At 54.3% G+C, this 11,854-nt stretch overlaps 1 protein-coding gene across 1 annotated transcript in view; it reads left to right on the top strand.

Moving 5' to 3' along the window:
• The first annotated feature begins 248 nt into the window (after positions 1-248).
• Nsg1 (neuronal vesicle trafficking associated 1) overlaps positions 249-11,854 on the top strand; it is a 23,245-nt gene continuing 11,639 nt past the window's right edge. The window contains exons 1-3 of the mRNA XM_005365961.3: positions 249-341; positions 698-852; positions 3,945-4,061. Of these exons, the coding sequence (XP_005366018.1) occupies positions 724-852; positions 3,945-4,061 (246 nt within the window). The 5' untranslated portion in view covers positions 249-341; positions 698-723. The remainder of the gene's footprint in view (positions 342-697; positions 853-3,944; positions 4,062-11,854) is intronic.

Genomic DNA, 11,854 nt, shown 5'->3' with positions numbered 1-11,854 from the left:
GCATCTGGAACCTCAGGTTCTCCTTCCCCGGGTCTGGTAGCGCTCGGGGTCCCCGGGGGACACCTCCCCTCCACTGCAACCGCGTGCTCCTTTGTGCGGCCGATCCGCGCGCGGGCGGCGCTGCGTCAAGGCGGAGGCGCATCTGCGCGGCCCCACGCGCACTCCCGCGCGCGGCCCCCGGGAGCGGCAGGAAGGAGGCGGCGCGCGGAGGCGGGAGGCGCAGAACCCAATCGCTGATCCCCCGGCCGCGGCGCCGCCTCCGCCATTGCTGCACGCGGGAGCGGGCGACGCGGAGCCTCGGAGCGCGCTTGGAGCCCAGACTTGCCGGAGCCGGGCGTGGGGTGAGTGCGGGTGGGGAGTGGGGCGGGCGGCCGAGCATCTTTCACGCTGAGGGCCCCGGGAGACGCGCAGGAGGCCAGCGCGGCGGGACCGGGGACGCGTACGGAAAGCCTGGGCACGGGTAGCGTTCCTTCCCTCGCCCCTCTGTGATGAGCCCGGTGCTCTGCGGGATGGAAGTCTAGAAATGCCCATCAGTACACAGCCTGGAGATTCTGATGGGCTGCGATCGCCGCGTCCCTACCACCTCTCTCGGGAGACCAGGCGGGGACAGCGGGTGGGTGTGCGAGTTCTCCTGGCCGTGCCCTGCCTCACCCCGGCTGCCGCTCGCCCTGACCCCCACCGGGTCCTCCCTCCGCAGGCCGCAGCCTCGTGTCTTTAGCAACCATGGTGAAGTTGGGGAACAATTTCGCAGAGAAGGGCACCAAGCAGCCTCTCCTGGAGGATGGCTTCGACACCATTCCCCTGATGACTCCCCTCGATGTCAATCAGCTGCAGTTCCCACCCCCGGATAAGGTATGAGCCCCCAACATTCCCGCGCTGCTGGGTGTGCACCCCTAAATCTTCGGCTGCAACCGAAACAAAAGAAACGCCTTGTGCACGTTAGGGATGAGAGGTGGGGGCGGGCTCAGCCAAGACGAGGAAGACAGGGTGAACACCATATACCCTCATGATTCTGATTCTGGGATGGGTGATGATGGAGACCCCCTGCCTTAGATGACACCTTCTTTTTGGCAGGATTCCTTAGTGAAATACCTTCTCTTGATTTGGGGGGAGTCTAATGAGGAGCGATTCATGTTGGTCAAAAGCCTGGGGGGTCAGGGGTGAGCTGGTCCTTAAGCCTTTTTGGGGTGGTGCGGTTTCGACTCCACTTGCCTTACTGGATGTGTGCTCAGGAATAGAGCCCCTTTCCTCTTTGTTCTTTTTGTAAAATCTCCAGACCCGAGCTCGGGCTCAGCAAGCTAGTGTAAGCAGGACCATCTTTACCGTGGTGCGTTTTTTTTTTTTCCCCTCTGACTTAAAGACTCCCCTCTTGAGCACTACATCCAGTGCGATATCATTGCTCCATAAAGATATTTTCAAGCCATAACCTTTAAAAACAAATTCTGTCCTTAAAGTCGAAGATGGCATTGCAACACGCGAATGTAAAACCACACACCCTGCATCTCCAGTCCTCCACACAAAGGAGCTTGCTCACTGTTCCCACATGCTTTTCTATTTATTGTCTCAGTTTGTTCCGAGAAAGAGGTTTGGACTCTGGGCTCTGCAGTCACTGGGCCCTAGTAGAATGGGGTGTAGGAGGGCTCTGCCATGGGTCTTCTCGCATCCCCAAACTTAGCTTACCAAACTGATTTTGTCCCCTTAATTCTATAGTCTAGGTTTTTTTTGGGGGGGAGGGGGCAGGGGCGCAGGCAAAGGACGGGTTGCATGTGTTTTCATTTTGAGAAGGGGCGATCAGCTGGTCATAGGGGTGCACCCCACACCACAGCTGTTGACACAGCTCTAGGAGGAGCAGGGCTGTTGAGTGGTCTCCACACTATGGTGGGTGTCCGGGTTGGGTCCCGAGTACCCCTACCCCTCCTGCCTTGATACAGCCAGCCAAGGAGGACCAGCGGCCTGTGCCAGGAACTCTGTGTCCTGAAGCGGCACCTCTATCAGGTGATTCCCTTTACTTGGCCCAAGCCTCCTCTTTTGCCCTCAGTGTGTTCCATTCCAGAACTGCCTGGCATGGTCAGCCACAAGGAGGAGGGCTTCAGGCAGGGCCCACATTCTGCCAACTGCCCTGTTGCTCGGGATTGGGCTAGGTGACTCTGTGAGGTACTGAGTCTCCTCTCTCGGGGTAACTGATGGGAATGCTCCAGAAAAGGGTATTCCTGTGGGAACAGGTCCTTGAGCTAGAAGGCTTCCAAAGTCGCAGAGGAGGAGACAGATTCTCAGAGTTCACCTAATGCACCCAAGGTCATGGTGCTGAAGGTCACTAGCCTCCGGGGTATGGAAGTTTCTAGCCTCGTTACTTAGTCCACCCTGCTTACAGTTGGACACCTCTCATAGTTGGACAAGATTCAGGGAGGTGGGGGATGTGACTTCTGCGTACCAGAAAATGCTCTAGTGCAGAGGGCTGCCAGTCCAGTTCCATCAGGAGGAGCCTTGCCTGACATCGGTTAGGTACACTTGCCACCCGAGACCCTGTTCTGTGCACTTCATAGGTTGAACTTCAACAAGCCCGTGTTGCTGCACGGCAACCACCATCAAGTGCCCTCGTTTGACAGACTTAGCAATGAAGACAGAGAGGTTTAAAAGGCCTCTCCAAGGTCACCTGTCAGCCAGTGGTAGATGCAGATTGAATTCAGGTGGCCTAGATGTCCTCACCTTCACAGTTCTGGATGATAATAGCCTCATGCCTCCAGGTCGTGGCTAAGATATGAAAAAGCCTCCAGTACATGGAGTGGTCCAGATGTGTGCTCAAGGTCGCAGGGCTACAGGGTGCAAGTGGGCTGTGAGGATGCGGTGCTCAGTGCAGCCGTGGGAAGGTGATGCCTTCAAGGGGTGCACGCCCCTCCCCTCTGTCTGCTTCAGGAGAGTGGCATGCCAGGAGTGAAGCCTGACAGAACGGGCTGCCGCTCAGGGCTCCCTGGCTCAATGCCAGGCACAGGCCACTTTCTCCACCATGACCACTCTTGAGGCTGGCTCCACAGGTCAGGGCTGGAATGGAGTTCTCCAGTCACTTGCCTGGGGCCTGTCCTGAGTCACTGAGTTCCTTCATCCCACTGTCAGGGCAAGTGAGTGTCTCCCAGTCCGTGGAAACAACAAAAGACAGACTCTCTCCAGGAGAAGTGTGTGGGGGTTGGTTCTCTCCTGTCCCATAGCCACTGCTGGGCACCTGCTCTGGGGAGTGAGTTTGGGGATTAGAGGTGAGTACCTCCTTGACCTCACTCACTCTCCCTATCCAAGGGAATCAGAGAGGCAATGAATCCCTGACAGAGATAGGGCCAGGGAGGCCAAGATAAGAATGTCCCTGTGGGATGCAGCGTGAGGTCCCCAGTAGAGATGAAGTTGCTAAGGCTTCAGGGAAGTCTGTACGGGGCAGATGAATGGGTTTCTAGGTTCACAGGAGAGAGAATGGAGGGGAAGGAAGGGAGACCTTTCAGTGTTGTGCAATCCAAGAGGCTCCCCAGATCAGTTTATTCCCAGTCCCTAGTTCTTGGGTGCTAGCCTGTTGTATTCAGGTCTTTTTCAGTGACACATACGTCCAGCAGGTGGGCAACACAGAAAAGCCAGTAGGAAAGTAGAGGTATCCTCCCCACTGGATCAGGGCTCTGCTGCCATGGGTACTTGGTCTGCCAGCCACTAGTCCTGTGGCCTTGGCCAGTGAGCATCACGCCTCTGTTCTCCGATTCTGTACTTTTCCTGGGACTGCCATAGGACTGTGAATAGGCAGTGCATCTGAAAGTGCCTGCGAGGCGTTCTCAGTGGAAGCTGCTCTCGCTGCCTAGACGAATGGTGGGTACCTCGGAACGTGACAGTCCCAGGCTCACCTGCTCAGGGCAGATGTGTCCGAGTACACCTGGCTTCTCACTGACCATGTACCTCTCTGTTTCCTGGCCAAGGTTGTTGTGAAAACTAAGACTGAATATGAACCTGACCGCAAGAAGGGGAAAGCGCGTCCTCCCAAGATAGCTGAGTTCACTGTCAGCATCACCGAGGGGGTCACCGAGAGGTTTAAGGTGAGTGGTCGCAGGCTGAGCTGCCATCTTTAGGTCAGGAGGCACCTGCCAGGCTACACAGAGGTCTTTTTAGGAACAGGAACAGGATGTGATTCCACTTACCCAGGCTGTGCAAGCCCAACAGCTTCTGGCTCCCGACCTGGAGGCTCTCCGTGTAGTTCCCCCTCCTTTTTTCTTTGCTTCATCCTCCAAAATAACCACACACCATTTATTTTTATAACAGGGAAAATCCATCCATGAACTTCCCTTTAGGCAAAGGCAATAAACATGAACAGACATTTGCCAAACATCAAAATATTTGCCTGACCGTTTCAGGAAGGAAGCAGACACCCTAAGGCACTTATACCCATCCAGGCAGGGGTCTGTGTCATGCCCCCTTGACCCTCCGGTGCCTGTGCAGGCTCCCCTCTCCCACTTCCCACCTCACGAGAATGGGGAGGGGGCTGCAGGCTCATTGGTCCCAGCTTTCTTGGTGGAGCTGTGACCAGAGTCTGCTTGGCTGCAAAGCCCATGTGATCGACCTCCAATCCTTCTTTACTTCCCGCTTCCTCTGGCCATGGCTGTTGAAAGGGGTGGTGTTCTGGTGAGCCCTGGTGGGAGGAGCCTTCCTCACAGCAATGGTGTGTGTCCTCTAACGTGGTATCTGCTGAGCAACAAGCTGGGATGTTGGTATTCTGGAAGCCCCACTCTTCAGGAAAAATGTAGGAGAAAATAAAATCGTGGCCAATGGGCCCTTAGTTGGAAGAAGACATCCTCAGACCTTGAATAGTGGTCCTGGATGGATGGATGGATGGATGGATGGATGGATGGATGGATGGATGGTTCTCCCCACTGGGATGTGTGAGCAATCTATTCATGGGTGTGGAGGCACATACCCACCCACTCTTGGCACATGGCAGAGCATCTGTATTATCTCCTGTTTGGTTCTTGGGTGATCATGGGAACCGTAGAAGACGGACTTGGGCACCAGCCCCAGTTCATAGCTGCAAGGAATCGAGAAGAACCGAGTGTCTTCAAGGAGTATTGAGTACAAATCCCTTCTGCTTCCTATTGCTTCTGTCTGTTGTCTGGGTCTGCCTGGGGTTCCATGAGTGTCACTATCCTCTGTGAATCTGGTGTTTGCTTATGGAAGCTCATCTGACCCTCCCAGCTTCCTTCCTCTTTCTTGCTAGTAACAGGTACTGCTTTCGAGATAGGGGCCTGGGATGAAAAGGTACAGAGGTCTGTGTCTGCATCTCTGTGGGCATGGAAGGGTGTCGGGTATGCTGACCCGCTCTTCCTGGCTCAGGGGTTGGCTGTTAACATGTTTGAGGTCCATGGCCAGTATTAAGATGGATTAACTTGAGGTCAGCATCTCTGTTCCACTCTGGGATCAGCATGATTGTCCTCTGTTGCCCATCAACATTATGGGTACTTGAGATCAGGTGCAGGATCGGACATGAATGTCAAAGTGACGCTGTCTGAATGTCATCTAGCCTGAACGTGGCCTGGTTTCTCATGTCTGATTGGACTTTTGTCCCCGTCACCAGATTAGGTCAGTGAGTAGTGTGGTACCCCGATATTCTCCATCTGTAGAATGTCTCTGTGTGCCAGGCTCTGTCCCTTCTGGTGTTGTTGGTTTGTGTTTTTCTCACATGCTCACCTGAGGCAGGTCCCTAGGCCCCTTGCCTAAGGCACAGGTGACGCACATTTGGCCCCAGGGCCCTAGGCAGTCATGCTGGGCCTCTGTGTGGTTACCTGGTTTCTGTTGCTCAGAACCTTGGGGCTCAGAAGATCCAGGAAGACCTCAGGCAATCTCTGCCATCCCAGTGGGGTGGCTGCCGGTGTGAGAAGGCTTGCCTCACCTCTCTTGCTTTCTCCGGTGTCTGGGAAGATATTGGATACAGGTGGGACCCACTCGAGGATTGCTCTGCGCTGCAGTCTTGCCCAGTCTCACGCGACTGTCAGGTGTTTCCCTAAGCCTAGCTTCTGTAGCTCCTTTAGGGCTCACCCCAGGATGGCTGGGAATCCCCTCATCTCTGGTTCTAAAACCAGCACCTCCATTATGAATGCCCGTGACTTGAGCTCCAGCCCTAGGCCGGAATCTGTCCCTCCCTTGTCTTCCCCACTGAGGCTCCCAGAGATGAGTTTACCCCAGGTCCCTGCTGCCCTCTGCCAGGAGGTGGCACTTCCAGAAGCAAACTTTTTTTAATCTTGTTGGGTCCACAAATGCTTCAGGGAGTAGGGTGCCATAGTTCTCTTGGGAAGCCTGCTCTTGGGTTGTGGCGTTAGAGGCTGTGATTTTTGCAAAGGGCATCTCACCAAACCCCTTTCTTCTGCTGATTCCAACCCTGCCCCAGAACTACCACTGCTGCCTCGTTTCCCACGGAACCCAGGTCCCCCTCCTGCTCCAGCGGCCGAGTCAAATGATACCCCTGACAGTGTCCCTTTCCTCTCACGTCGTACTTCTGTGTCCTTCTAGCCCCACCCCCTAGCTGTCCTCTTTTAAGAAGCTGGGCTAGCCTACACCTCTCTCTGGGCATGGGTCCTGTGATTTGATATCCCAAGCAGGTACTGAAGAGTGGTCTCCTGAAGCAAAGGCCCCTTGATCTGGCTCATGACTCTGAAAAAGGAAACCAGGCCAGAGGAGCCCCCTGAGATGTGCATATTGGCCAAAAATGAAGGTGTGGGGCCTGTGTGTGCAGACTGCACTGAGCGGCCCAGGCTGGCACCGTCAGAGTCCTCGATACTATCTCTCTGGCGCTCACCGCCTTCTCAGGAGGAACTGGCTAAGTAAGTGAGTCACTCATCCATCACTCTGGTGGACTCCTGTGGAGGGGCCCTGGCACAGTTTCCAGGGTGTCCCTGTGGGCTCCTTAACAGCAGGCAGCTCTCCGGATCGAGCCTTCTTACTGGGTCAGGGATGGGGCTGTGCTCACTTGACAGCTGTCGCAGGGTCAGTGGATGATGACCAGTCAGGAAATGGCAGAAGCGGGGTGGCATCTCTCTGAGGAGGCCTAGGCGAGCAGCCTGGTGTGGGGGAGCACTGAGGGCTGACCCTTGCTTTGGTCAGATCCGAGATGCTTCGGAACCAGAAAATGTTAGTTCCTTCCATGTATCTGGGAGTTGCACCCTGGCGACATCCATTTTCGCAAGCTCTGCGACTGGATTAATGTCTTCCGAGGGTCTAAGCTTTTCTTGATCATGCATGGTCTGATACAGTGGCAGAGACATCTGGAGGGCTAGTGCCCTTTGGAAATGCTAAGTATCCACCCTTCTGGGAAGTTCTCTTGGTCTGCGTTCCTGAGTGCACACATACAATAGGTCATGTGACTTCTGCGCACAGCATCGGCTGGTTAAAGCCTTCGGGGTCTTTTCTGAACATGGGAGTTTGGGGGAAAGAACAGTCTGTCTGGAATCAGGGACCCACCCCATGACCCTCCCACCAGGGATTAGTCACAGTGGTAGGAACAGCACACCATTCTGATGGGGGTCTGGCTCTTTTCCTCTGCACGTGTGCAAACCCAGGGAGGGAGAGTCTGCCTTTTAAAACCCTGAAGCCACAGACAAGTCGTGTGCACCTGCAAGCCTCTTTGTCCTTTATTTGTATTGTTAAGGTGTGCCCATCGCTCTTAACTTCTGAGGGCACCCTTGAAACCAAGTGTCTTTTTGGATATTACATTGTGGTTATCACTGGAGGATTAATCTCTTGGCTGCGAGGTTGCTAGGTTGGTTGCTAGGTAACAGCTGGTGTTGTGGAGGGGGGGGAGGCTTTGTAAGATTGCTACACAGGGATAGCAGGATGAATCACCCTGTGGCAGCCAAAAGCCTAGGCTTCCAATGAGGCTCGAGTCAACGGGAAGAGCAGCCATTTAATTCATCAGAGGTGTTTTTACACTGAGAGTAAAATGCAGGCTAAGATGTTGCTCAAGTGAACTAAACCTAAACATTAAAGAAAAAAACAAACAAACCCTGTGCCTTCCCACTTACTTGTTCAGGCAGTGTGTGATGGGCTGCTGGGTCTGCTTCCTAATGTCCAGGAAGACATATGCTCCACAATGAGGCAGGCTCAGGGAGGATTCTGCCAGGGTTCTCTTCGGCTCTTTATGCTTTGTGGCTTCAGGGTGGAGAGGGCTGACTGGGGTCACACACACCCTCCGTTTAAGGGTTTTGTGATGGAGCCACACCCCTCCCTGGTACCACCACCACTCTAGCCTCGAGAAGTTCTAAGGCCAGCCTTGCACATGGCTGCCTTTGAAGGTCAGTGGAGAGCTGGGAGGATATCTTAGCAGAGGCCACTTAAGGATGGTCCTCAACGCTGCCAGTCGATGCTGCAGTGGACGTGTCCCTTGGCATGCTCTCGCAGATGATGCTGTGGGTGGTTTGTTTCTCTCTCTCTCGCATCCTTAATGACCTTGAGCTTCCTGTGTGCCTGCTTTCCACACTCTCTAATAATCCCCATGGCAGGTTCTAAGTCACACCTATTAACTGTTTACAAACGGTGATGCAATTTTCCTGCATCCAATAGAACGTGTGTAGGGTCTTGGTTTATGGTGGCAACGGAGACCTTGGGAACTTGTTTAAGTACCCTGGTGACTTGCAGCTGGGGCCACCCACATCTGCAGCTGCAGAACCTGCAGATTCTGGGCCCAGCTATGGAGTAAGGGCTTCATCCCAGCTCAGGTAAGATATAGGTTGAATCACCTTGGGGTATGTGTCTGTGTTCTCTTCTGTGTAGTACCTAAAATATTTAGCTCTGTAAACACTTGGAGGTTTCAGGATTCAGTTTCTGAGAATTTTTTTCCCCTTCCCTGTACTGCATTAGTCAGCAAAAGGCTTCTTTCCTCCTTCCCCCCTCCTCCTGAGGGATGGAAGACGGAGACAGTAAGTGACCTAGCTCCATCGACCTGCTCGGCAGCCTGGGGCCTTCGTGAGCCTTGTTTTCCTTGCCCTTGGTGCGGCATCAGACCACTAACCTTGCTATCCTCATTAAGGGGTAGTCCCAAGGTCGGTCTGTGATGGTGAAGGCAGGACTCAGACCCACATCTTAGGACACTGACCCTGTTGGTGGGCTAGGCATGACTCTGCTGGGATTCTGCTAGCTCCTGCCTAGTGGGAAGGGCCGTGAGAACAGGGCAGCAGTCAGGGCCTTACATGCGTAAACTCTTGCACTGTGGTAAAGGCTAAGTGGGCAATGATGCCGAACAGTAACTGGCAATCAAGCTCAGTCTAAGCACCAAGAATGCCCCTTTCCTGCTCCACTGAGGGCACCTTGAGTGCCCTCTTCTCACTGGGTCACACCCTTTGAGTCTGCCCATGTCAGAGCATCCCTCGGTGAGACTGGGGAGGAGAGGGGGCTCAGGATGTGACCCCAATGTGGAGAGGGGTTTCAGGGTGTGACCCCAGTGAGGGGAGGGAGCTGAGGGGAGGAGGTTCAGGGTGTGACCCCAGTGAGGGGAGGGGTTCAGGGTGTGACCCCAGTGAGGGGAGGGGGTTCAGGGTGTGACTCCAGTGAGGGGAGGGGGTTGAGGGGAGGGGGTTCAGGGTGTGACCCCAGTGAGGGGAGGGGTTCAGGGTGTGACCCCAGTGAGGGGAGGGGGTTCAGGGTGTGACCCCAATGAGGGGAGGGAGCTCAGGGTGTGTGTGACTCCAATGAGGGGAAGGGGCTCAGGGTATGGCTCCAATGAGGAGAGGGGGCTCAGGGTATGACCCCAGTGAGGAGAGAGGTCTCAGGGTGTGACCCCAATGAGGAGAGGGGGCTCAGGGTATGACTCCAGTGAGGGGGTTCAGGGTGTGACCCCAGTGAGGAAAGAGGTCTCAGGGTGTGACCCCAATGAGAGAGGGGGTTCAGGGTGTGACCCCAGTGAGGAGAGGGGGCTCAGAGTGAAATCCCAATGAGGTGAGGAGGATATGGGGCTCAGGGTGTGACCCCAGACTCTTGCCTTCCTCCTCTGGCCCATTAAAAAAAGTGGTAATATAACATATTAAAAACTCACATCCTGAGCCCCCTCTCCTCCCCAGTCTCACCGAGGGATGCTCTGACTTGGGCAGACTCAAAGGGTGTGACCCAGTGAGAAGAGGGCGCTCAAGGTGCCCTCAGTGGAGCAGGAAAGGGGCATTTCAAAGTACAGTGCAGTGATATCAACAGTCACCAAGTTGCCCACTGCCCCACTGTCTAGAACATCTTACCATCTCAGAAGCTGACCTGGATACATCAAGCAGCAAGTCCCTCCTCCCCAGAGCCCCCAGAAGCCTCTGATCTATTTTCCAGCTCTGTAGTGTGCGTCTTTTGGACACATCACAGAACAGATACACTGTGGCACCTTTCCTGTCTGCCTTTTGCTCAGCACCACTCTGTCAAGGTTCTTCTGCTGCAGCACGTGTTGGCACACTTCATTCCCTTTGAAGGCCAAGTGATCGTCCGTTGTGTGGACATACCACACTTTCTGCATCCACTCAGCCACTTTTGGACTCTATCCTTTGGCAGTTGTGCAGTGTTTCTTTGTATCAACTTTTGTTGGAAGACCTGTTTTTTCTTTTCTTGGAGGTACATGCCCAGCAGTAGGATTGCTGGTTGCCATGATCAGTTTTGTATTTTATGTGTTGTGGAACTGCTACCATTTCCTGTGTCAGGGCCACCGCTTTTCCTTGCTGTATCAGCAATGCTCAGGGCTCCAGCGTTGCCTCACCAGCACTTAGTACAGCCATTGCCGTGGGTGTGACATGACATCTCCTTGTGGCATGATTGCATTTTCCTGATGCCTTGCAACACTGACCTGCCTCCTGGGAACTTGCCACACAAGGACTTGTCTAAATTCCAGTTCCTTGGTGTGTCAATGGAGAGCCGGGTCAGCTGGCTCATGGCCCCACTCCTGCCCGGTTCTGACAGGGCTGTCCTCTCTGATCTTTACCTCTCCTCTCTCACCTCCCAGTGAGAGCGATGCTCCTCCAGGAGGTCTCCAAAGTGACCAGAGCTGCCTCTGTCCTGCCTCTCGGTGGCACTTCTTCTTTGCCTGTTCTGAGTTGACACCAGGGTGATGCCGTAGAAGCGCATGGCTGCTCGGCCAACTCTTGAGATGGAGCCACTTTGGGTGGCTAATGCCAGGTCCCCTGAGAAGGTTCCCTTATACCTTGGGATTCCTAAGATGGGAGAAGGTAGGATCTCTGATTTGAGGCACTGTGGGCTCAAGGGCCCCTCCATAAAGAAGAATGAGAAAAGAAAATGGTGACAGCCCTGGTCTGAAGACAAGCCTAGTCTGTCTGTTGTACACTCCTGTTATATCATTTCTCCCTCTGATACGACACACACTTGTCTAATTGAAAACGAAAGCAATAGGTGGGCCTCATGGCAAGGCCTGCAATTCCAGTCAGTTGTGAGGCTGAGGCAGGAGGATTGCCAGTTCATGGCCAGCCTGGGCAACTTAATGAGGCCTTGTCTCCAAATAAAAAATGGACCCAGGCACTATGTCCCCTGGGAGAGATATGGCCCAAAGGGCAGCTCTTTGTGACTCAACTTAATTCTCGTCAAAGGACTTTCTGGGTTTTGTTCCTGGCTCCAGAGAAGGGTGGGAGTCACCCTGTCCAGAAGCCTGTGGCTCTCTTGGCCTCCCCAGGTCACAAAGGGAAAAGCTGCACTGGGTACAGCTCCATTCTGTGTGAGAATATTTAATAAAACCAGAATTCCTGGATCCCCGCAAGCCATATTCATGCTGTGCCTGGGTCTGCTCTAGGTGCCAGAGGCCTAGGTGCCAAGGCAGGCTGTGTGTGAGCCTGCCCTGTGGTGGGGCTCCAGGGCACCTCTGTCAGCCTGCCCT

Source organism: Microtus ochrogaster, unplaced genomic scaffold (assembly GCF_000317375.1).
Source record: "Microtus ochrogaster isolate Prairie Vole_2 unplaced genomic scaffold, MicOch1.0 UNK5, whole genome shotgun sequence".
Taxonomy (NCBI): domain Eukaryota; kingdom Metazoa; phylum Chordata; class Mammalia; order Rodentia; family Cricetidae; genus Microtus; species Microtus ochrogaster.
The sequence above is the reverse complement of the archived record's forward strand: the minus strand, read 5'-3'. Positions and strand labels throughout refer to the sequence as shown.